We start from the raw sequence: 24747 nt of genomic DNA on the forward strand, positions 1-24747 counted from the left end.
TGTCAGCTCAGTTGTTTACCGTCTGCTCTCACCACTAACTACAAATTCCACAGGGGTTGAAGTTTTTTATTTTGCTAAGTTTGTCCTTAGAACCATATTGCTGTCAGGCGGAATTTCAGTCAGTGGATACTAAAACTTTAATTAGTGGATAATAAAATGCTTTAGGAGCTATAACATATTGTCAGTCCTCAGGTTAAACAAGGAACATTTGAGCCATACTGAGAATGTAGTGAGAGCTTTTATCTTAATATGTGTGAGTGTTTGGCCTGCACATCGAATGTGTGCCTGGTACCTGAGGAGGCAGGAAGAGGGAGAAGGGTCCCCTGGAACTGGAGAGACAGATGGTTGTGAGCCACTGTGTGGATGCTGGGGACAGAACCGATATCCTCTGAAGGAGCAGCCAGCACTACTAACTGCTGAACATCTTTCCAGGGCCCAGACTTTTTTTTTTTAATTAGCCAAAAGACCCAGATGAAAATAGGATTGTTCACTAAAATCACAAGCATGTTCCTGTCATGGGACACATGGCAAGCACGACCATCTCCACAGGCAGCATGCTTCACAGGGTGGGGGACATTGCTATTCCAATTGTCACCCTCTCGTTGCAGTAACTGAGAGATAGTAGGCAGGTGTGGGGTATGGGTGAGGGTGGGAAGTAGGAATAGGGGTCGGGTGGGCTCTCATCATGGCCGATCTCACTCCAAGTCCAGAGCCTCCGTCACTCATTTTGACATTTTCTCCTCGTTGGGTTCTGACCTCATTGACTCCTGAATACTCAAGGTCAACCTTGAACTCTTGAAAGAGCCTCTCCACAGAAGGTATCTTTTCTCTAGAGAGAATGGGAGTGTCCTGCTAAGTAGACGGGGGATAAATAGTAAACTTCTCTAGCGTCCATTCGAGACTCAGTAGCTCCAACTATCTGTTTGGCCGGCTGTAAAAGGGAGTGCCCTCCTTGCTTTTGTCCCCAGACCACCGCACAGTCCTGTAGGTGAATGAGGAAAGTCAGCCTAAATCAGGGTGGGCAGCGGCTTCGGGTGAAACCCAGAAACGGTTCCCAGGCTCCTTACTGTTATTTAAGTTTTAAAATCAAGGCCTGTGACCTGGAGGCTCTTTCCTGCCGCTCTCTGCCATGTTGACAGCAGAGAACTTGCTAATTCTGGCTGGGGATTTTCCCTAACTGGCTGTTTTTCCTCCTTTACCTTCATCGAATGAAGAGCACTAGCTCTGCTCTCAAACTGCCGGAAGATACTGGGGGTTTGTGTATCTTTTTTTTTCTTTCACCTACTTCTATGGTCTTTTCCCAGATGTGTATTTTCTAGCTACCTTCTTACTTGTTGACGTTTCCGCCCATGTGACTTCCAGCTTGAATTACCAGAAACCACAAGAGAGGGCCTGTGCGCAAGCCCCAAAGTGAGCGAGATGTCCCTGTGGGGAGCAGTCCCTCTGCACCCCAGAGAGAGGAGGACGCAGGGGTCTATCGGAGATAGCTGCAGGACGAGCAGGGGAGGCACCTGTGGAAGGTGGTACGCTGCTGGCCCCCTGGCAGTCAAGAAGGGGAGCTTGCTAGTGAGAAGATCGCCCAGAGGCATCTGGGACAGTGTGGGAGAGTCCGGAAGATTACAACCATGCCTCACAGCTCCGACAGCAGCGACTCCAGCTTCAGCCGCTCTCCTCCCCCCGGCAAGCAGGTATTACTCCCCCACGTCCCCCATGCGCTGTCTTCTGATTTTCCCGGGGTGGTAGAAAAGGGGCAGTCTACTCTCAGCTCAGGGAGCTCTGGCCGGGGAAGGAAGTAGCTCGTGGCAAGAGCTTTCTAGCGGACTCTGGACTTGTGGTGTTTGCTATACAGAGGTTCAAGTGGTGAAGCCTTCGCATCCTGCCACAAAAGTCCCCCTTTCCAAGCGGTACCCCTCATCTCTGCCACTTAGGTTCCCACCTTGAAACTTTCTAGGAAGCTGGGGGCAGGGTGACTATCACAGAGCCTAGAAGTATGGTCAACCGTAAGCAGAGGGATGTTCCAGTAGATCGCTGCCGTGAGCTCCACCCAAATCCTAGAACTTTCCAGAAAGAGCCAAGCGGCAAGACAGGACCGAAGTCAGGAAGAAAGAATAGAGTAAACCAAAGCGAGGAAGACAGGAAAAGAGCGGCAAGATCTGCCCGCAGACTGCCTCTGTAACTAGAGCAGCCAGTGGGGAGGGAGGCTAAAGCTACAACTTGTATCTGTTTCCCCCTGTGGCTTCCAGATAGAAGAAAGAAGCCCATGGACCAGAAGACGCGCTGGAGACCTTCACCAGTAGCTCATATCGGTTACTGAAAATCCGGGGATGGAGGGAAAGATTCTGAGACTCTTACACTCTTGATTGATACCAAGTCTCAGTTTGAGAGATGCCTCTGTTGGGATGCCCGTCCCACCTTGCACTTTCTGGGTCTCTCTTCCACATTCTTGATACTTCTTGCCCTAGAAATTTCTCCTCTTCATCCAGCCTAGACCCATGGATTAAACTTTGTTTTACACCTCAGCTTAAAAACTACATTCTTTCTTTAGCACACATATCGGGAGGGGCTATAGCTCGGAGGTAGAGTGCTAGCCTTACACACATCCAGGGAGCTGCAGAATGCTACAAATAAAATAACTGTATATACTATCTGACCACCTGCTTTCACATCTGTCACAAGCCCCTCACCAAAAGCCATACTGGTGAAGACCTCAAGAAGGAGACAGTCAGTCTCTCGCTCACAGTAGTATCAGGGCAACCCAGGCTGCCTGGAAGATGGTACCCTAGTCTTCTTAAGAAGGAAATTACTTACAGCTGCCATGGTAACCTAGTCCCTTGGCGAATTATATAGAAAGAGTGCATCCTTGCTCTCTCTAACTCAATGTCGGCCTGCTAGAATGACCTGGAAAGTTTGAGTAAAGAGGGAAGGCAGTCAGAGCCTGACCCAAGGATCTTTGCCTCTCAGACCAGTGGAGGTGACAGGGTAGGGGATGCAGAAGGGCTTCTCTTCCCTCATCTTCAAAGGATATACTTAGAGAGCACCCAAAGAGTATTGTGTCCTCCAAGGCACCTATTGGTGGCCCAAAAAGCAGGTGACCTGCACTTCATAAATTGATTTTTTGGTACCTCATTTGTAGTAAGCATCATGTTAAGAACTAGGGAGATCTCAAGATGGTTGTACAAGGAACGAATGAATAAAAGAAAGAGAGGTGCCTTCTGCCTAAGGGTGTATCACAGTGAAATTAATAGTCAGGAGGGAATTCTCAGATGGGATTTAGAAACAGCACCAGAACATGTCATACCCCTGGATGGCATGAGCTCAGTCTGTTCTGTGTAAAACAGAAAAGATGGCAGCCGCTCAGGGAGCTGGGGGATTGTATCGCAGTGCCTCTGAAAGCGCCCGTACAGAAGTCGGCACATGGCAGATGCTCAGCAAAGTTTCCAAAGAAAATAGCAAAAGGAACATCAAGAAGATCCTAGTGCATGCACACATGTGTGCATATACACACACACACACACCTCACATGCACACACATATACACACATGTACACACACTCACACCCCCCCCCCACACACACAGAGTAAGGCTAAAGCAGGTCTGGAGAGAGTAGAAGTGATTGGGGTAGACCTTGTTGTCTTAACTGGTGTTCCCCAAAGCAGCACTTCTGAGGCCTCAGTTTCTCTTCACCTTCCAGTAGCTTTTGGTCAAAAGAAGGCCACGGGAGACCCAAGGGCGGGTAGCAGGGAAAGCTGAAGAAAATGTCTTTGGATGGTACAGAAAGAACTGAGGACTAGGAAGGCAGGCAGGCAGGCAGGCAGGCAGGCAGGCAGGCAGGAAGGAAGGAAGGAAGGAAGGAAGGAAGGAAGGAAGGAAGGAAGGAGTTTTGACTAGAAGAGGAATGATCGGACCTACCCTTGTTACCTCTGCTTCCTAGGACTCATCCGATGATGTGAGGAAAGTTCAGAGGAGAGAGAAGAACCGCATTGCTGCCCAGAAGAGCCGACAGAGACAGACACAGAAGGCCGACACCCTTCACCTGGTGAGTACCCACACTTCCTACCACACTCCTACCCTTAGGTTCTGTTTCCCTCACCGGCAGGGCCGTGGGGCCCAGCTTTGATGAGTCTGCTGTCGTGGGGAGAGTAAAGAGGGCAAGGGCTGCATGGGGTCGGGTGTGGGGAAAGGCTTCCCTCTCCCATGCATACGTTCAGTAACAGAGAACAGTGCTGGAGGCTGAATCTTTCCAGCCCAGGAGATTGCAAGGGTGGATGTGTGGGATGTTGGCAGCCTCGAGGTCTCATGAGAGGCAGAACCACCTGTGTGGAAAGGGACAGCAGAGCAGGTGTCGTCCATCCTGAGAACACTGATGCGAGAGGAAGTTAGATGTTAAGTGCTTTGGGGAGCCCAGTCTTTCAGGGCTGCACATCTCACCCCTTCGGAAGGCTGTGGTCTGCCACCCAAACGTGCTTGCCTTTGGGAGAAGGAGGTCAATGATGCTGCCCTTATTTTTCCCCCTAGCATCAAGAAAGTTCTGTGTTGAGATTTCCATTGTTAACGGTCTCTCTAGGGGCAGCTAAAGACAAAGTTTCAAAGCACTTACTTGGGGCAATCAACCATCCCGGTTGAGTGGCCAATAGTTTCAAACTTTTCTAGGAGGGAGGGGCTGAGTTGCAGCCCCACCAAGGAGACCCTGGACCAGCGACCCTGAGTCCTGGCTGGGCACAGCGCTCCCTCCCAACCTTCTCACCTTTCCTCTTTACAGTCTGCTCCTCTCGTTGTGTTCTTGCTCAACCATTCCTTCTTCACTGTGCCCTTCTTCCTGCCCTTCCTCCTAAAACATTTCCAGACTGCTGATGCTCTAGAAATTTCCTTCAGTGGTAAAAGTACAATAAGCACCAGCACCAAATAAACCTATAACGAGACGAATGTCTAGCTTGGCAAAGGGTGGCTTTAATCTTACCGGGGATAAATATATGGGGCCAGGGAAATGGCTCAGTGTGTAAAATGCTTGCCAGTCGAGCATGAGGGTCAGAGACCCCAGAACTCATATAACAGTCAAATGGGCAGCAGAAGTAGGTGGATGTCTATGAATTTGAAGCCTGCATAATTTACAGAGCGAGCTCCAGGATAGCCAGGACTACATAGAGAGCCCCTGTATCAAAAACAAAACAAAACAAAAAATAATGGAAAAAGTTTAATGGGCGTGGCATCCTGACAGTGTAATCCTGGGAGCTGGAGATGGGGAATCTTAGAGTACACTGGTTAGTCAGACCAGTCGAAATGGCAAGTTTTGGGTTCATCAAGAGACTCTGACTCAATTTTCAATACAGAGGTTGGAGAGTGATTGAAGAAGATACTGATGCCAACTCTGGGCCTCACACATGCACATACATGCATGCCCACATGTACACACCACACACACACATGCAACCAAAGAATTAGTAACACGTAGGTTTAAAAGACAAAAGGGGAAGACAACGCCACTTCTTTTAGCCATAGGGACGCTGAGAACAGCACGTCCTACCCTCTCTGCCTGTGTTTTGTTTGATAGGCTCTTGATATACTCTCCAGTGTGTGCTAACATCATATTCAGTTGGCAAACATGTGTCGAAAAAGAATACACAGCTGTCAGGTCAAACAGACCAACAGTCTGAGTGTTCAGTGTCTGCCCTGGTACTCAAACTCTTCCCGATTTCCTTGGGGCTTAAAAGTCTCACAACACTGTTTTAAAGCTGATTTTTATCACCTGTGTTTGGTTCTTATTTAATATTCCATACAGCAACAAAGCCACACTCACAACATGATAAACCCCTTTTTGTTTGTGCGAGTAGACAATGTCCTGGATGGGCAAACTCCTACAAGCTGTACAAGTTTGCAATGTTAAAAGAAGAAAGCTGAACTCAGCCTCTCTGTGGCAGGGAGGCCAGATGTGAATCACCACTCTGCCATTTTCTGTCTGTGGGGCCAGGCCCACATACATTCTTCGTGGTCCTTAGACTCAGGACCCTTATCTCCAGAATGGGAAACGACAGGAACTGCTTACAGAGACAGTGCAGGCGATCAACTTGGCGCCTGGCATACAGTAAATCCTCAAAAGATTCAGTGCAATCGAAGTTACAGTAACAGTATAAGAGGCATGGAAACCGAGACTGAGCAGGCATGTATTCTTTTATATAAAAATGGACATGTGTTTCCCAGTATGTATATATGTACATATTATATGTGTGTGTCATGTGTGTGCACATGTGTATACACGTGCACACATGTGTGTGCATGTATGTGTGTGTACTTTTTCTCTACACAATCTCAGTGCTGAGCGACTTCTTAACAGCTGTAAAGCTCAGACACATTTGATACCTGAGAATCCTCTGCAGCGCTCATTCCCAGCACAAGGTCTCCCGGTGCACACCCAGTCACTTCTGGTAGAGCGCTGCCTCCCTCTTGACACAGAAGTGCTTCCCTGTCTCTAGCTGCAGGCTGCCTCCCTGTAAACTCAGTCCCCTGGTCTCTGTTGCCTAACTTCTGGGAGAGTGTGAGATACTTACCATGAAGCATTTTGAATATTTGTCATCAAGCGAGATGAGCTGGTTACTTTTTAAATGACAGAGGTTGGGGAGGAGCCGCCTGTGACAACCGTGTTACCATGTCCCCAGCACTGATTACCTCCACACAGAATGCGTTTGTGATTCTGTTCATAATTATGAGATTGTACGTGATGATTTCTAAGACACAAATGGCATTTCAACCTAGTCAGAGGGGTTGAATTATCCAATAAATAGAGTTGGGACATCTGGGGAGTCTCTTGAGGAGACAAAAGGCTAGGTCCCTCATTCCTTATGCAGCACACAGACAGTTTAAATATTTTTAAAGAAAACTAAAGAAGTCCTAGGGGGAAATATGATATTTGAAAATGTATCTTGAAAAAAAAAAGAAAATGTATCTTGGCATGAAATTTTTTCTAATAAGATAGAAAATAATAAAAGAAATTTGATAAATATGATTTATACATACATCAAAAAATAAAAAAACATTGCCTAGGTGTGGTGCCATAGGCCTTTAATCCTAGCACTTGGGAGACAGAGGCAGGTGGATCTCTGAGCTCAAGAACAGCCTCACCTACATAGTGAGACCCCCATCTTGAAAATAGGATGAAGTTTTTTTTTAAGTCTACATAGCTCAAAATATTATATGCAAAATCAAAGGTAGGTAGAAAGCCGGGAGGAAATTATCTGGAAAGCTTGCGAGCCAAAGAGGCAGGTTTACTGCATATGTGCAAACTCTATGATGAGGAAAATGATTGCTCTCAAAGAAAAATGACTATAATGTGACAGACAGGGAGAAATAGAATGTACCTAACCAAGTAAGGACACGGCAGGCCTTGGCAGGAAAATGCCAGTTGGGGCGAATGTGAGACTTCCTTGCCAGGCTAACAGAGATGAAATATGGAGCTGACCCGGAAAATGCCAAGGGAGAGGGAGAGGGAGGGGGGAGGAGAAGGGGGAGGGGGAGGGAGTATCACATCCCTTAGCAGGGCAAGTTGCTATCACCCCTAAGATGGCAGCTTGACCAGGCCCACTCAGGTGACTGGTGAGCCTTCCCCGTCTCCAGCAGTGTGTCATCATCTGGAATCCATTCACACCTCAGATGCTGCAGCTCTCTGCACTGAGTGGGAGCCATTGCTGCGTGTGTTTCTCTTGGTTTTCGTGTAGGGGTACTGGGTATTGAGCCCAGGGACTTGTACATGGCTAGGCAGGTGCTCTAACCCTGAATGACCGGAAACAAGTTAAATTCATTAGGAGAGTGGGGTTTGGATGGATGCTGTTGGTCCGTTCTGCGTGTACTATTATGGAGCTGTTCAAATGAGTTGCGTTTGACTGTGGAAAAACCATCATTTCCTTTTCCCAAAACAGTTTTTAAGGTGGTGTTGTCATTGTTGTTTTGCTTCTTAAGTTATGGGAGGTGGGGTATGTGTGAGTGCATGTGCCCTCAGGAGACAGAAGGGGGGATTGATCCCGTGGCCATAGGTGCTAGAAACAGAGCTCAGGTCCTCTGCAAGAGCAGTAGATGCCCTTGATCACTGAGCCATCTGTCCAGTTCCTCTTTAAAATTTTCTAAAGTGCAGCTATGTATATTCGCTTGTTTGTTTATTATGGGGGGGGCAGTGCGTGCATGTGTGGGTGAATCAGTTCTCTCCCTCCACTGGTGTCTGTACCGGGGATCGAACTGAAGTCGTAAAACTTGGCAGCAAGCACCTTCACCCACTGAGCCATCTTACCAGACCCATGTTGCCAAACTCTTAAGTAAGAAAAGTGCGAGTATAGTATCTAGTTTGCTCCAAGCCACACTTTTTAATCTGCCTGAGCTTAAGTATATAAGCAAGTTTCAAATGGATTACTGGAACTTACTGATGTGATTTCCAAAACTGGAGTTCACATTGGAGTCGAGAGACAGGAAGGGTCCATTTGCATAGGAGGAATAGCTGAGATCTGAGTGACTCTAATCTCCATGGTAATAATGACCACTCTAAGGATTGACAAGTCATTTCCTGTGGTCAGCCATCCTGCTGAGGGTGGGAGCTCTTTGGTATTGTCCAGCATAGGGGGACTTTGAGTCAATGTCCTGTGTTAGCGGGGAGGGAGCTGAGATCAGTTTAAAAGCCTTGCTTTAATAGGGAAATATCTCAATAAAATTTTACTGATGTTGCAAAAAAAAAAAAAAAAAAAAAAGCCTTGCTCTGGAGAAGGCTGCGAGCAGAGGAGGTGGGGGACGGACAGCAGGTCTCCCAGAGTGTGCTGTTGGCCAGTGGCTCTGGTCTCCAGGGTAAACTGAGGCAAGGCAGCTTGAGCACCGGTGCCGGATCTGTAGACTAGAGCACACAGTGCTCCTTTCCGTAGAGACGAGGCAGGAGATGTTGCTGTGGGCTCCTGAGATAACCTTACCACAGTTCAGGACAAGAGAGGTCTATGACGTGTGTATCACGTGAAACAGAAAAATCATGTAAACTGAGCTGATGCTGTGAAAAATGAAGACAGTTGGAGGAAAATTAAATAACTGAGAAATCCCCAAAGATGTTAGTTAGCTCCAAGGTTGTTGCTCTTGGCTGCTGAGGTGGCCTGGGATGGAGGCTGTAAGGGTCCTCCAACACTTCTCTAGTCCTTTGTCTCTGGGAGACCACGTCCTGAGGTTTAGAAACAAAGAATTCAAAGATCTGTTATATAATAAAACATGAAGACATGTTCAGGCTAGTTTCACCTTTTAAATGTTTGATAAAAAGCCAGTTTGATATAAAGAATGAGATGGCCCCCTGGCATCTCTGTCACTCTGAATTTCTATAACACAGTCATTGAACGCCTGGCCATGGTCAGCTTCTGTGCATTAAGTGGCCTACCAGTGGGGTTGCACTCGGGCTGTAAAACAAATCTTAGCATTAATTAATCTGCCAGAGGTTAGACAACTTGAACTTCAGAGCCCTCCTTCATAAACATAAACATCTCTTTGTATCTTCCTTGCGTCTTTTGCTGTGATTCTGTTTTGCTTTGTTTCCGTTAAAACAATGTGGTCTGAAATTCTTATTTTTTCCCTGTTCATCTTTAGGCTTGGTCAAGAAAGTAAAGGTCTATCTGCTGCTATCTGTCTATCTACTTATCTCTAATCTGTCTCTCTACCTATTTTATCTCTTTATCTGACTATCTATCTGTCTATCTATCTATCTGGCTGTATGAGTGTGGGCATATATAGATGTTTCTCTATGTAAATATGTGTATACATGCATATATAATATATATAAATATATAATATATAAATATATAAATATACATGTATATATAATATTTACACACAAATTTTTAGAAGGTTGTTCCATTAATATTGTACACAAGAATAACCTTTGGACGCAGTAACTTCTGATTATAACAGTATAAGGCAAAATTGATAGATGGGGATTCTGGGAGCATGGATATCTGAACAGCAAACACTTTATGGACGCCATAAAACGAGGCAGATGGTTAACGGGGTATTGAACAGACTGTGATCCACTTACACAATAGAATTTGAGGCTGGCACTCGAAGTGACCCTGGAGATCTATGTGGATTGACTTAGATGTCTATGAGGCTGAATTGAGTTAAACAAGCCATGAGGATGTGTGCAGAGCACCGTCTGCTAGTGTAAAACCTGCGGGTTGGGGATAGCAGCAGAATTAATGGTGGTTACTTCTGAGTGCCTCGGTTTGGTAGCCTGCCTGCCTTTCTCCTTGTGCTTTCTGCAGTTTGATGCGTATGTGCTGTTTAAGCAATCAGAAATAGTTGCAGAGTCTTTACAAATTGGCTATTTTAGTTGGGGGAGAACATGCCAAGGCAATTTACCACCTCAAACTGCTTATCCAAGGATGATGGGCTGGTTGGTCTCTCAGGGCAGGAGGCCCCCAGACTTGAAGAATGCCTGGCTAAACTGGATTGTTGGTGTCAGGTCACAAACCGGACAGCCACCCCATTCAACAAGTGTCTTCAAGAGGCCCCCGTCAGGGGCACCGTGGTGTGGCTCCTGCAGCAGAGGACTGACTGGTCCACAGGATGAAGGTTCCTTTCTGCTTGTCTTTCCACAGTCTTACCACGGGGGCCCCAGAATGACTTGCAGAGGAAATGCCAATAATTGTGGCCACGCTATCTTGTTCATAGGATCAAAGCATTAAAAACGGGAATTCAGGGATTTTAGGCCAAACTGTCTTGTTGCCAATGAGGAAATCTTGGGACACGATGTCTTTCTTGGGGCCCAAAAGGACCCCAAGCTCTTGCCTCCTTTCAGCCTGCATCTGTTTTGTGACAGTCTTAGTTTTGTTTTTGTTTGGGGTTTTGTTTGTTGGTCGGTTTGGTTTTGCTTGTTTGCTGTTTCCCGTCTATCATTTTGCAATGGGTTAACCAAGAAGTAGAGTGATGGTCAGGATGCTGACAAACAAGACCCTCATTACTTGTAAAAACATTCACCGACATCAAGAGACCATAAAAGGAGTTACCATGGATAAAGTCTAGGGTTTAAAGATTTTATTTATTTTTATGTGCATTTATTGGTGCTCTGCCTGCGTGCTTGTTACAAGGGTGGCAGATCTTCTGGAATTGGATTTACATGGTGTTGCGAGCCACCATGTGGTTGCTGGGAATCGAACTCAGGACCTTGGGAAGAGCAGCCAGTGCTCTTAACCACTGAGCCATCTCACTGGCCTAGGCCTAGGGTGTAAATGCCTCTATTTAAAAGACGTGAAGGCAGGACCCCAAAAGGCTAATGTTATTTTTGAAGAATATATTCGCGTTAAATCAAATACATGATGATTTAGTATGTATGCTAAGAAAGAAAAACATCTTTTGAAAGAAAAACATCAAGACACCCATCACTAGGTGGGCAGAAACTACACAGAAAGCTTACACACATTTTTCCTACCCAAATGAAGATAACCGAATTTTCTATTCTGATGATGAAAACACACACATTAAGACAGGATTTCTCAACCTCAGGGTGACTGAAAGCTTCAGTTTGATATCTTTTTCTTTTTCCTTGGTATTGAGGATTAAACCTGGGCCTTATGCATGCTAGGCAAACCGTCTTCCACTGAACTCAAACCCCTCTTTTCCTTCTCTACATTTCAAATTTTGAGACAAGGTAACACAAAGCTACCCTGGTTGGCCTTGGACTCAGTGTGTATCCAAGGCCGACTTTGAACTTCCAGAATTGCTGTCTCGGCTTCCAAAGCAACTTGGGATTATGAGCCCATACCCTCCCCGGTCTTCTAATTCTTACAGTTACTATCTGGTTGCCTTGTGTGCTGTGCTGCCAAATGTAAAATTCTACTCAGTAGATGCCACTAGACAATCTCCCTCCAGTTACGACTCCCAGAACTTGCAGGATATCCCCTGAATAGAATAATTATGCCCATTTGATTTTGACATATAAGGTTCTTTTTATTTTTTAATTTTTTAGGTTTTTGGTTTTGTTTTGTGTGTGTGTGTGTGTGTGTGTGTGTGTGTGTGTATTGTTTTTTTTTTTTTGCTTCCTTAGAAATTGACAATTTGTACCTGTAAGATGACTTTAAGAAATCTTCACAGAACTTGTTGACCCAGCTGCTTCCGTTAGAAAGCCTGTCACCCAGTGCTTCTCTGTGCCTGCTCTGATTGGCGTCAGGTCCGGCAGTGTTACATCACAGGAGCTGTAGTCAACTTGGAGCAGGGGCTCACTTGTTGGTGATGCTGTCTCACAGGACCCCGGTGACAATTCCTACTTAAAACTGGGGGGTTGACAATGCTCTTTTCGCCCACTAACCTCTGAGAAATTCATCCCAGGAGAGAAGAAAACAAAGCCAGAGCCCAGTGTGTATATATGAAGGTGTCCTTTCTAGTACCATTTACAACAGGGACATTTTGGCAGCCACCAGAATGTCCCAGACCAGGCAACCATTTCAGGTAAACTGCTGATCTGATGAAGTGGTCACAAAGTACTTGGGAATAGCAATCACGAAGTTAGACAAGAGGCAAAGTTGTCTTCGCACTGGGACTGAATTCTACAGAAAGACGTGTACACGTTTTAAAGGACAGGATTCTAGTGAGGAGAAATGCAAACAGATGTTAGGAGCTAGGATCATGGGTGTTTTGCATCGTAAAAGCTCTTGAAGGCCAGGCATGGTAGTGCATGCCTTCAATCCCAGCACACAGGAGGCAGAGGCAGATGGTTCTGATTTCAAGGCCAGCCTGGTCTACATAGCAAGTTCCAGGCCATCAGGGTTCATAGTGAGACCATATCTCAAATTAATTCATATCTTTAATATATCATACTTTGTGTGTGTGTGTGTGTGTGTGTGTGTGTATGCGTGTCTGTCTGTCTGTCTGTCTGTCTGTCTGTCTGTCTGTGTCTGTCTAAAGAAGATGGTCAAATTTGAGACCTGTGAAGGAAACTGAGGGAGAAGTATCATTGTCAGGTTTGGGTAGGAGATTATATTTTATCCTCTAAGCCGGAGCTCTTTGGAGATTGAAAAGGGGTCTTAGGAAATATCATACCAGGACAGCAGGTGACCTTGAAGCATCCCCAGGAAACTTGGGAGAACCACGGACAGTGACCTGGATCACTCGAAAGTGTAAAGGGGCCTATAAAGTTCAAAGCCAAGCTGAGAGCCACATTTCTTTAAAAGGCCCTTCCCAGCACCTGGAAGGGCTCAGTTGACATATGACAGCTAACACGAACATGCCTCACGTTCACTGATCAGCTGGGAGCTCCGCAGGCCGTGAGGGCTGAGCAGCATCTCAGCTCCAAAGCTCCCACCAGCCCAAATGATCCATCTGCTCTGCAAGTATTTGTAGCCTCCCGCATGTGTGGCCAGCATGGAAGCCTAAGCAAGCCCTTGGGTTCATGGGACTTACATTCCCGCAGGGCTGGAAACCAAATACAAAATCTCAGTAGCCACACATGAAAGACGCTCTCACACTGAGGTCCTGACACTGAGGATCACGTGCAAATCAAAGAGGAGGCTGGGAAGACCTGGGGAAAGGGGACTAATGGCAGAAACTTGGGCCCAAAAGCAACATGCACCAGAAAAGGAAGGTGAAGCCAGAGTCGGAGTGACACGGATAAACCAGATCTGTAGTGCAAGGATCGAGGTTGGGAAGTTGGAGCACACAAAGATCATTCTGGTTCAGGCTGGGGATTGCTCTCCACTTAAACTTTTTAAAAATAGACCAGTTCTTATTAATTCTTGGACAGTTTCATACATATAAGCAGTACGTATTGATCACGCTCCAACCCCACTCTTGCCCACAGCTTCCCTTCCTCCCTGATCCAAGTCCTCTAATGTGTGTGCATGTGTGTATGTGTGCTTATGTGTGTGTATGTATGTATGTATGTGTATATGTATGTATGTGTATGTGTGCTTATGTGTGCTTATGTGTGTGTATGTGTGCTTATGTGTGTGTATGTATGTATATATTGTGTATGTATATATGTGTGTATGTGTATGTATGTGTGTATGTGTGTGTATGTGTATGTATGTATGCATGTGTGTATGTATGTGTATGTGTGTATATGTAGATATGACTGTGTGTATGTGTGTATATGTGGGTGTATGTATTAGTGTGTATGTGTATGTGTATATGTGTGTATGTAGGTATGTATGTGTGTGAGTGTGTGTGTAATGTGTATGTGTGTGTATGTGTACATGTGTGTATGTATTAGTGTGTATGTGTATGTGTATATGTGTGTGTATGTAGGTATGTATGTGTGTGAGTGTGTGTGTAATGTATATGTGTGTGTATGTGTACATGTGTGTATGTGTATGTACGTATGTGTGTGAATATGTGTGTAAGTGTGTGTATGTGTGTATGTATGTATGAATGTGTGTGGTGTGTATGTGTGTGTATGTGTTTGTATGTATGTGTGTGAGTGCATATTTTAATCCAATTAGTGCTGCCTGTTGGATTGCTCTCCCATCTTGACAATGCCAGCTGCAGCGAGTGTATTGGCCACATCACATTCAGAGGAGAGCCTTCTCACATTAACTGTTGACCATAGCAGACAGATGCTTCTCTCTGGCCAAGGCTGATGAAAGCACCAGTCTGCGGCATAAATATGAGCAAGGCAGTTTGACAGCTGCCATTAATCAGTATCAGGACAACAGTATCAGGTTATACCCTCCTCCCTACCCCCCTGCCATCCCTCCCCACCCAGCCTGGACTTCTTAAGCCTTTGAAGCAGTGAACCTAAATTCTTATCACAAAGTGGGGAAGCAGCAGCTGCCCCAGTTTGTATGAGTTTGAGTCAGAGGAAAAAATGTAAGAATCTTCATCTCTACTGGGGAGAAAAGCAGGACTCCAGCTGGGACATTGGTCTGTCTACTCAGTCCATGCAGAAGCCAGACCGACCTGGTGTCTTGTCACTTGCAAGAAAGAACTATGAGAACTCTAAGGTCAACGCTTTACCCCAAGGCCCTTCCACGGGATCCGTGAGAGCCTCCGTGGGTCGGTCTGATGGGGAAAGTCAAGTACAAAGGAGGGAAATTACATTCAAGGTTGAGACAGCGCTACTACGGCTGGGCCTTTTGCAAAAGGAACCTCTAAGGTTCTTTTGTAACTACCCTGAAGTTACACAGCAGCCGGAATGTTGGGTTAAACACTCACCACTAGCCTCTCAGATGTCACAGGTCTATTCAGTGGACACCTTCACAAGCATTTGTCACATTCCAAGCTGGCAAGCAAGTAACATGATTTTGTTGAACATTTCCTTTGTGCTGTCTCTGTCCCATCACTGAAGACTAATGCATATAGACAATGGCAGCTTCCTTCTCTGCCCTGGGGGAGCTCACCAATCTAAAGGGACCTAGTGTGATCGAGTTTTAACTGGTGAGATTCACACAGATCCCTACCTCTTGTCTTTCCAGCATAAGAACCAGGTGTGCTGGGGCCAGGGCAATGCTTGTGGGGTAAATGCGCTTGTAGCACAGCCTGCTGACATGAGTTTGATCCCTTGAACTCACAGAAATGACTCTGGAAAGATGACCTTTGACCTCCAAAGGCCTGCCACAGCTCATTCATGTCTGCCCTCTCACACACACACATCATATACATGCGTAATAATAATTAATAAGTTTAACACTTTAAGAACTGTTCTGAACTCTGTTTTCACCAATAATCTACCACGCTGAAATTTCAATGTGTTCTAGAAAAACATCTAGAAATTTTCATTCAGCTCCTAAGATTCTTTGCTTTATGCTACCTATGAAAATATATATATTTAACATAGCTGTGTAGTGGCACACACCTTTAATCCAAGCACTCAGGAGGAAGAGGCAGGCCTGGTCTGCAGAGTAGTTCCAGGACAGCCAAGGAACCCTGTCTTGAAAAACAAAACAGAGAAAGAAAGAAAGAAAGAAAGAAAGAGAGAGAGAGAGAGAGAGAGAGAGAGAGAGAGAGAGAGAAAGGGAGAGAGAAATATTTAATGAGATAAAACATGAAATAAATTTAATAATGATTAGTTATGCTATTATACTCTAAGAATCTGTAGAGAATATGATTCTCAATTTGGATAAGCACTGGGCTCGCCAGAGAAGTACTTTTAAAATCTTGATGCCTTTGACCCATATGGAACAATGAAATTTCGGCCTCTAAGGGACAGAGGGTGGAGTCTAGACAATGTAGAGTCTGCATGTGGACCGATGTGCTTATAAATCACACAGCTTGAAAAATGCTTTGTCAGAGAGAGGGAGGGAGGGAGGGAGGGAGGGAGGGAGAGAGAGAGAGAGAGAGAGAGAGAGAGAGAGAGAGAGAGAGAGGGAGAGAGAGAGAACAAAAGAAAAGAAACAGTGCAAAGCTGCAAGTAATTTCAGGACAGGACAGGGGTACAGGGAGACCTTCCCAAGCCTCTAACATCGAAGATGAAGTGTGAATCAAAGCAGAGGCAGGGATGACCTGGGGAAAGTAACCAATGGCGGAGCCTCTGGGCCAAAAGCGACCTGAGGCATCAGAAATGGATGAAGAAGCATAGACTGCGGTCACCAGGACACACAGCACAGTGCATGGAGCAGCGGTTCTCAACCTGTGGGTTGTGACCCCCTTGGGGTCACCTATCAGATATCACTGCATATCAGATGTTTACATTACGATTTATAACAGTAGCAAAATTACAGATATGGAGTAGCAATGAAAATAAAATCGTGGTTGCGGGAGAGAGGCTCACATCATGAGGAACTATAAGGGTTGTAGCATTGGGAAGGTTCAGAACCCCTGGTTCAGAATGAGTCCGTGTAGTTATGCAGGTCCTCTGTCCCAGCACCTCGTGGCTGACAAACACTTCAAGCCTCTGTTCTTTGTTTTTCCATATTGGGTTTCCTGTGGTACCCTTGTAGCAAGCCATCCTTCAAGATTTCTGTCAGTTACAAGTAATAAATAGGCCATCGAGGGGGACAGCAGCAAGCCCGCTTGCTTTTACTCACATACCAAGAAGCTCAGAAATGGAAAGAGCAGATTAGAGACAGGAAAAACAAAGTCCTCTCTCTGTCACCATCATCTGCTCAGCTTTCTTCTCGAGGCTGTAATATGGCTTCTGGGCTTCCAGGCCTCACTTTGTGTTGCAGGAGGATGGATCTGTCCTTGCTCAGCAAATCTACCATGTAAGAGAAAAGTAAACCTGTCTCTGTATCTCTACCTACATGTCATGAGTCATAATTATGTCACATGCACTCACACATACACACACAACCACATGTGCACATACACACACAAGCACATGGGCACATACACAAGCACATGTGCGCATGCACACACATACATACATACACACACACACACTTAGCCCCAGGCTCAAGGAAGCTGGGTATTTGAGTCTTTCCAGCAGAAAGCAGTGGGGTGTTTGAGGAGGATGCTGAGTGAGCCAACCTCCAGTTGGAAAAATGATACCCAGGTGACATCCTTCCAATCCTGTGACGACTACAGACAGGACCTCGAGAGCATGACTACTGTGTCATTCAGTAACTGAATGAACCCAATGTATGGTGACTCCTCCCCTCCATGAAAGGCAATGGTGGCAGATGAAGGCCTAGTCCTCCCTCTCCTAGGGAGCAGCCTACCTCTCAGCTGGAAACTTTCATCAAGAATTGTGGGCTCCACCTGCCATGTGTCCTCGATGCCTGGCACATGGTGACACCCACTCCAAATGCCGTGTGAGTTGGAGGTCGCTGAGCCAATGGCAGTGTGCTTGTTCCTTTGGACAGGAAAAAAACACAGAGGTCGTTTCAACCCCTGAAAATGGGTATTAGAAAATGCAAAAAGGTGGGGCTGGAGCGATAGACAGATCAGTGGTTAAGAGCACAGGCTGCTCTTACAGAGGGACCTAGGTTCGATGCCCAGAACCCACACAGTGGTTTGCAACCATCTGTAACTCCAGTTCCAGGGGATCCGACACTTTCTTCTGGCCTTCGCAGGCGCCAGGCACCATATATGGTGCACTGACATACATGCATGCACACATGCACATAAAATACAATGAAAACATTTTAAAGAAAAGCACTCACCAAGAGCTAGCCCTGAGCTGCACTGAGCAGAGCGGACTGGGGAGTCCCTGCTGAGCTCCCCCTGCTGAACTCAGGCTGGACTCCAGCCAGGAGGTGCCAGCTGCTCCCAATCTCTCTCCAGCTCAGCTGCCTGGGGCTGAGGGACCAGCCTGGGGATTCCCGTCACTCAGGAGCTCTGAGCGACCCCCTCTTCAGCCCCTCCAATAGGGGATTTCCCAGAATGTTCCCACGCCTCAGGGAGCCACCCCCAGCTCTTGATAAAAGTGCCATCAGGTGACCCTACAGGTGAGGGAGGGGGAGCTGGGAACATGAGCGATTGGGTTAGCATGAGGTAGGGAAACTGGAGGGTTACTGTAGCACTGCCCTGAGCTGGAGATAATCCAAGCTCACAGGCTCCCAAGGCTGGGGGCAAAGGGCAAGAATTTGTGCTGCAGCCTACAAGCTGTGTGACCTCCTGACATGTTGCTTATCTTCTTGGTGCCTCAGTTCTCCCTCTTTTGGAAAAGAGGTGTTACAAAGATTAAATATGATGATATAGTTTACATAAAAGGGTGAGCTATGAGCCACACTCCTTTAATCCTAGCTCAGAAGGCAGAGGCAGGCTGATCTCTGTGTGCTTATGAACCAGCCTAGTCTACACAGTCAGTCTCAGTCCAGCTAGGCTCCAGAATAAGACTCTTAAAAATAAAAAGTAATATATATATATATATATATATATATATATATAACACATATGCACATCTATTGAACTTGTGATCACACACACACACACACACACACACACACACACACACACAGGCACATGCACAAAAATATCAAAAGGTTGCAGGCTCTAGTCCCCTAATACATGTAGGCAGCCAATTTGGAATCTGAAATATTGGAAAATTCAAGGGGAAACTGGAGACACGCCCATTCCTATAGCCATCAGCATTAACTGTCCAACAGAAGCCCTGGGTAGCCTTTATCAGCTGAATGGCAGGCTTAACCCAGATCTAGTCAGTTAGAACCTGTCACCAATGTTGCTAGTGCTCCCTGGAGGACCCAGTACCAGGAATGTCAGGCTGAAGTTGAGAATCATTTTGGACTAGTCACCTTGTCTTCAGGTGAAGCAGCTGGTATTCAAGGGGAAGAGTGAGTTCTCCTGGGGCCATCCAGCCAAGAGCACCAGTGATCACCACGGTCATGGAGCTGGGCTCTCAACGGAGGGCTCCTCCAGCATGGCAGATGAAGTGGGCGATTCTGTGGCTTCAGGGACATGGCCAGCTCAGCCTGTAGTATTAAGTGATGTCGTGCTGCCCCTTGGGAGGGCACAAGGGGCTAAGGACTTCTCCTTGCTTCTGAGGGACCCCAGCTTTCTCCTATAGTCAGGCCTTCAGTACAGGAGAGGCAGAAGGGAGGAATCCAATGGGAGCCCAGATCATCTCCCTGGCCATGGGTCTTCGGATCCAGCATTTGGAGCTCTGATGCCTCTGAGAAGACATGTGTGAGGAGGACCGCAGCACCTTCTCATAAACGCTGCCACCAACCCCGCGGGCATTTTAGGAACCTAGGCAGTATGGTTTTGGTCTAGGTCTCAATTGGCTTCCTTGGTAGCATGGCCACATTGACAGCAGCAGCAGCAGCAACCGTTCTGAGAACCCTGATGGGCCTAACCACATTCTGAAAGGTGAAAAGGCAGGCCAGGAGGGAGGCCGGCTGGCTCTCCACATTGCCTGGTAGAAGGAAATTTCCTTCACACAACCCCTCGCTCCTCTCCCTCACTGAGTTTGGTCCCTTCCCACACCACCGGGAAGTTTGGGGGGGGGGTAGGGTGGGGGGTGTGATAGTCATTGTCTCTGTGGATAAACAGTTGCTCCCCAACTGTCCCTTTAGCTATATGAGTCCTCTCCGGGGGGCCCTGCTGCTCTCTGCAGCCCAGAGGGATGGGGCCCAGAGCAGCCACTTCCTCCTGCTAGTCATTCTTTCTTTAGGGAGTGGCTAGTGTCTGCAGGCTGACAGACATTTCTCTTGCAAGCAGCAGTCTGGCTTTAAGAGGCAAAGACAAACTTTGCCTCATGGTTAGAGGCAGCAAGCAGTAGTTAGTCAGGTCTGCCCCAGCGTGGGCTTTGGCATCTGTAGGCCCAGGAGGTGACAGGAGAAGGCCGGCGGCGGCTGCCGGAGCTCCTCAGAGCCTGCTAGTGACTTATTTGCCAGGCAGTCACTTCCCGAAAACTAGACCTGCCTCTAGGCGGGGAGTAGATCGGAGCCCGCCCACCCAGTCGGTCCCTCCATGCTGCCTTGGGGTTTGCCCAGGCTCTTCGGAGCACGGAACTTACAGTAAATGCTGTAACCAGTGGAAACTCTCGGAGGGGGCGAAGAAAGGGCCAGGACTCCGGGCCCCAGTTCCCGTCTTAGCATACCGCCCCACCAGGTTCATTTCGCCCACCTTTCAGTAAAGGGGTGCCGCCTTCCTGGTAAAGGGCTGACCTCGCTCTGGGATATACCAGAAAACAAAAACTGGTGAAATGCCCAGGCAGCCACAGCCTGCAGGAACAGCAGCCAGGGATTGACCATCCAGCCTCTGGCTTCCCTTACCGAACTCTAGAGATGGGGGTTTCCTTTGCACCAGATTAGGGGCTTTGGTTAGCTCAGAAAGCATTCAGAATGTCGCTGAGGCTTGAGCACCCTCACATCTGACCTTCAAAAGAAATGGGTGCCGGCTTGATGAGCAATGTCAGAGTCCTGTGCTTCTTCAGAACTTAAAAAGGAAACCCCGCTGTACTGGGTTTAGGTGATTGCAGTATAACTGATAAATCCCATCTCTCATTAGTCTGCAGTTCACTCCTGCTGGATCATTTAGGGCAACTTTTAAATGTCAAGTTAATCGTACATCGGCTAACCGCTCTACTTTTGAGTCAACATTCTCATGCCAACAACTGATGTTATCAGCCAGTCAGTCAACAAACATTTAAGTTCATTTGGCGCTTAAACAGGCACTTAATAATGCTTAAATAAAGCGGGCTTTAATTATTTGTATCATATTTAAGGTTTTCAAACTTGCCTGGTCATTAAAACAACCTAAGACAACTGTCAAAAGCTCAGATTTCCAGAGCTGAGGTGTTGGCTTAGTTGGTAAAGTGCCAGCGGAGGACCTGAGTTCTGTTCTCTAACACCCACATAAAAAGTGGGGTTGAGGGAGCATTGCCTGGAATTTTGGCAATGGTGAGACTGGAGTCAAATCCCTGGAAGCCTGTGGACCGCTGAGTTCCAGGTCAAAGAGACACCGTCTCTCAAAATGTGGAAGGGTGCACACAAGCACACGTGGAAAAGAAAAGCCCAGATTCTGGAATCCAGATTTCTCCCCAAATCCCAGCTCTGCACAAGAGCTGCCCGGAAGCTTCTGAGCTGAAATGAGATTCCTTTGCCTCTCTCCAGTACCCGTTGCCTCTCAGGGGAGTTGGGGGGCCCCAGGACTTAGCAAGGTTCTGTTTATTCAAATCCGGGAACCCCATTGTCTGGAGAAGTTATTGTTTCTCAGGAACTCCTATGTAACCAGAGAGCTGTGGGGGGTGGTAACGAGGCTCTCTGATGTTTCTGCACCAAATGCTTGTTGCCTCTACACTGACAAAGAGGACAGAACTCCTCTCTGTTTGAGGTTTCACTCTCTAAGATTTTACTTATCCACTGTCCGTTGTGGTCTGAGAGTACTGAATGGAAAGCTCCAGAAATAAACAAGTCATAAGTTTTAAATAACTCCAATTATAGTATTTTGTCGTAAGTGTTCCATTCTGTGATTATTTATTGATAATCTCCTCCTGGGTTTATAAACTTCATCCTGGATTTACACGTACAGGGAAGCACATAGTGTCTTCTGGGTATTGTCCAAGATTTAGGGATGGCTTGGAGCAGAATCGCAAAAGGGCAGTTGTGGGCAAGAGGAAGCGGAATAGGATGCCAAGTCCACTGTAGGCCCTCAGTATTCAGAAATCCGTAAACATCCAGGCCTGAACGAAGTAGGCAGTGCGTGTGAGGCAAATGCAGACACAGGCACTTGCTGTGTGTTGGGGAGTAAATGTTTCATGAACTGCTTTCCAATCTCTCTGTAGCTGGCCCGATTGCCAGTGTCTCTTGGCATATACTTGCCACGTTCAAACCAGAGGCATACACACAGGCATGTTTGTGCATGTGCGCACGCGCGCGCGCGCACGCACACACACACACAACCACACCTAGGTGAGGTTTTCTGAGGTTTGTCCCCACCAAATCTGTGTGTGTGTTTGGTCCCTAGTGAAGCAACAGTGTTGAGGGGGGGTGATGCCAGTGACTCAGGGGTTGGGGGGTTATGGGATTACATCACTAAGAGGTACTAATGTCTTTCTCAGTTTCTCTTCTCTTGTTTTTCTTCCTTCCCTCTTCTCTCCCTTCCTTTCTTCCTTCTCAGTGTTGGAGATTGAACCTAGGGTACCACTGCTTCCTGCACACTAGGCACATATCCCAGCCCTTCATACTCATCCATTTAGAGACAGGGTGACAACGGTCTCACTGTTTTTCCTTTCTAGCCTGGGCTGGCTTCGAACTCCCATACTCCTGCCTCACATGCTTAGCATGGGGATGACACGTCAATGCCATCATGCCCAGCTCATCCCTCTCACTTTCGAAGGATGGGTCTGGGTAGTGTGAGTGGGTTATTAAATAAACTCGAGCCTCCCTTCTCTCTTACACACAACCTCTTTTTCTATGCTCCCCACTTGCCCATCCATTTTCCCATCACACACCCCTCAGTCACCACGTCCTTGAACCTTTAGAACTCTGATCTAAATAAACTACCCAGCCTCCAGCGTTTTCTTATATCGATAGGGAAGAGACAGATTATGTGAAGTTGCTATTCCTATTAGTCAAAGTCGACAGCAATCAGCAGTTGCACTCAGGTCACCCTGATATTTATGCACACCCACAGCCTTAAGTAGGTGCCCCCCATACAAATCTATGTGTATGTGTGCACACATGTGCACAGGAATTCTCAGCTGCCCTCTTCATGGCTGTGCTGATGGAAAACTTCAGCCCCTTCCCCCAATGCACCACCTTCCTGCCCCACCAACCTCCCCACCTCCCCTGACACTAATCACCATAATGATTGTCTCTTTACAGGAGAGCGAGGACCTGGAGAAACAGAATGCGGCTCTTCGAAAAGAGATCAAACAGCTCACAGAGGAGCTAAAGTACTTCACATCGGTGCTGAGCAGCCACGAGCCCCTGTGCTCCGTGCTAGCCAGTGGCACCCCCTCGCCCCCCGAGGTGGTATACAGCGCCCATGCCTTCCACCAGCCTCACATCAGCTCACCACGCTTCCAGCCCTGAGCTTCTGGATGAGAAGAGAACAAAGCCATGGTCGATGCTACTCCTGTGATCCTATGGAGGGGCCATGCAAACTGAGGCCAGGCTGCCCTCATACCTCTATCCAGAGGCCCAGTGACAGAGGCCTGGACAAATATTGAACACAAGGACCATAGTGGTCCAAGAGACATGAGGCATCCCGGGAAAGTATAGTCAATGTACTGAACTCTCCCGGGGAAATCTAGCCCATGTACTGGACCCAGAAACTGACGAAACAACCCTGGAGTGTCAGTGTCGCCAATTATGCCCAAGATGCAACGCACAGAGGGAGGAGGGCAGGGGATGTAGAGTTTTCTAAATAAATATTTTCCAAGAAACAAGCCCTCAAAGGCAGCAGCTTCCCTCATTCCCTCCATCAGTATCCTGCGAACTGCTTTCTCCTCATTTGGCACCTGGTTTTCCTTCTTGGCTTTAGGGAGCTCCTCCAGGCTCTAAGAATTCCACTTAAATGTCTGCCCCATGTTGTGTTCCCTGTTTGAGAAGCTGGTCTCTTCAGATCATCTTCAACCTCGACATCTTCCTCATACTCCTCCACAGACCCGCTCGGTGTGGCCTCCCCAACCGTGCTTCTTGCCCCATGCTTTCTCTACACGGTGGAGCTGGTCATTCTACAGTTAGACAAAGGGATGAGCAAGGCAGGTCAGGGGAATCTCAGTGTCTCCCATTCGTACACCTTCCTGGCTGGCTGTGCCAGCCGTCCAGTCAAGTCTCAAGGATGCCGTGGGGAAGGTTCCATGCCAGGAATATGAGTAACACAAAGGCAGTGCCTCACACTCAAGGCCGTAGGTAGCCCTTTGCCATGCCCTGCCAAATAGGGTGGCTGCCACCTGTGCACCAAGCGTCCCAAGGTTGAGTAGCTCAGGGCTGTGTTCAGTTTGGCCATCTGGTTGGAGCCGGTGTTCTTTGTTTCCCTTCGATGTCTGCCTGTTTCTCAGAAATCCCCAGGCCACAAGTCTGCTGGTCTTCATGTTATATCTTTACCTACAGCACTGCCCAACAGCAAGAAGAGCTGTCTCCTCCAAGGTTGCTTTGGAGCCTATCCACCTCCATAGCCTCTGCTGACTAGCTGGGCAACAATGAGGTGGATAGCGCGGGACCCAGCTTCTGTTGTAGGCCCAGACTGTAGTCCTTCAGCATAGCAGAATCAGTAGAAGCCACCTCCTGCCATGTCTCATGAAGAGGAAAGAGGAGGCAGCAGCATGTTAGCAAGTCCTGACCTCTTGGTCAGTGGCTCTGGCTCCCTTGAGGACATCATTTTGATGGTTCCTGCCCAGGAGTCTCTTACCCTCTGGGATCAGGGCAGTGTTGAGTGTTGATGTGAGCATCAAACTTCATAGAAAC

The 24747-nt window shown here is 47.2% G+C and overlaps 1 protein-coding gene and 1 long non-coding RNA gene across 2 annotated transcripts in view; one reads left to right on the top strand and one right to left on the bottom strand.

The window, feature by feature from the left end:
• Positions 1-1390: 1390 nt before the first annotated feature.
• On the top strand, positions 1391-23726 carry Batf (basic leucine zipper ATF-like transcription factor). Its single transcript, NM_001106748.1, has 3 exons — positions 1391-1688; positions 3933-4037; positions 23161-23726. The coding sequence occupies exons 1-3, from the start codon at positions 1626-1628 to the stop codon at positions 23368-23370; spliced, it is 378 nt and encodes a 125-aa protein (NP_001100218.1). The 5' UTR covers positions 1391-1625; the 3' UTR covers positions 23371-23726.
• The window catches only part of LOC108351275 (uncharacterized), a 40073-nt gene continuing 31936 nt past the window's right edge, over positions 16611-24747 (bottom strand). The window contains exons 3-4 of the long non-coding RNA XR_005506106.2: positions 17590-17723; positions 16611-17126 (exon numbers count right to left, since the gene is read on the bottom strand). This is a non-coding gene — a long non-coding RNA (uncharacterized LOC108351275). The remainder of the gene's footprint in view (positions 17127-17589; positions 17724-24747) is intronic.

This window comes from Rattus norvegicus, chromosome 6, assembly GCF_036323735.1.
Source record: "Rattus norvegicus strain BN/NHsdMcwi chromosome 6, GRCr8, whole genome shotgun sequence".
Classification (NCBI taxonomy): domain Eukaryota; kingdom Metazoa; phylum Chordata; class Mammalia; order Rodentia; family Muridae; genus Rattus; species Rattus norvegicus.

Excerpts from the sequence above, each read along its gene's own strand:
- Batf (NM_001106748.1), top strand. The coding sequence starts at position 1,626 with ATGCCTCACAGCTCCGACAGCAGCGACTCCAGCTTCAGCCGCTCTCCT. Across the intron at positions 1,689-3,932 it reads CTCCTCCCCCCGGCAAGCAG|GACTCATCCGATGATGTGAG; the intron begins GTATTACTCCCC and ends TCTGCTTCCTAG. Across the intron at positions 4,038-23,160 it reads AGGCCGACACCCTTCACCTG|GAGAGCGAGGACCTGGAGAA; the intron begins GTGAGTACCCAC and ends GTCTCTTTACAG.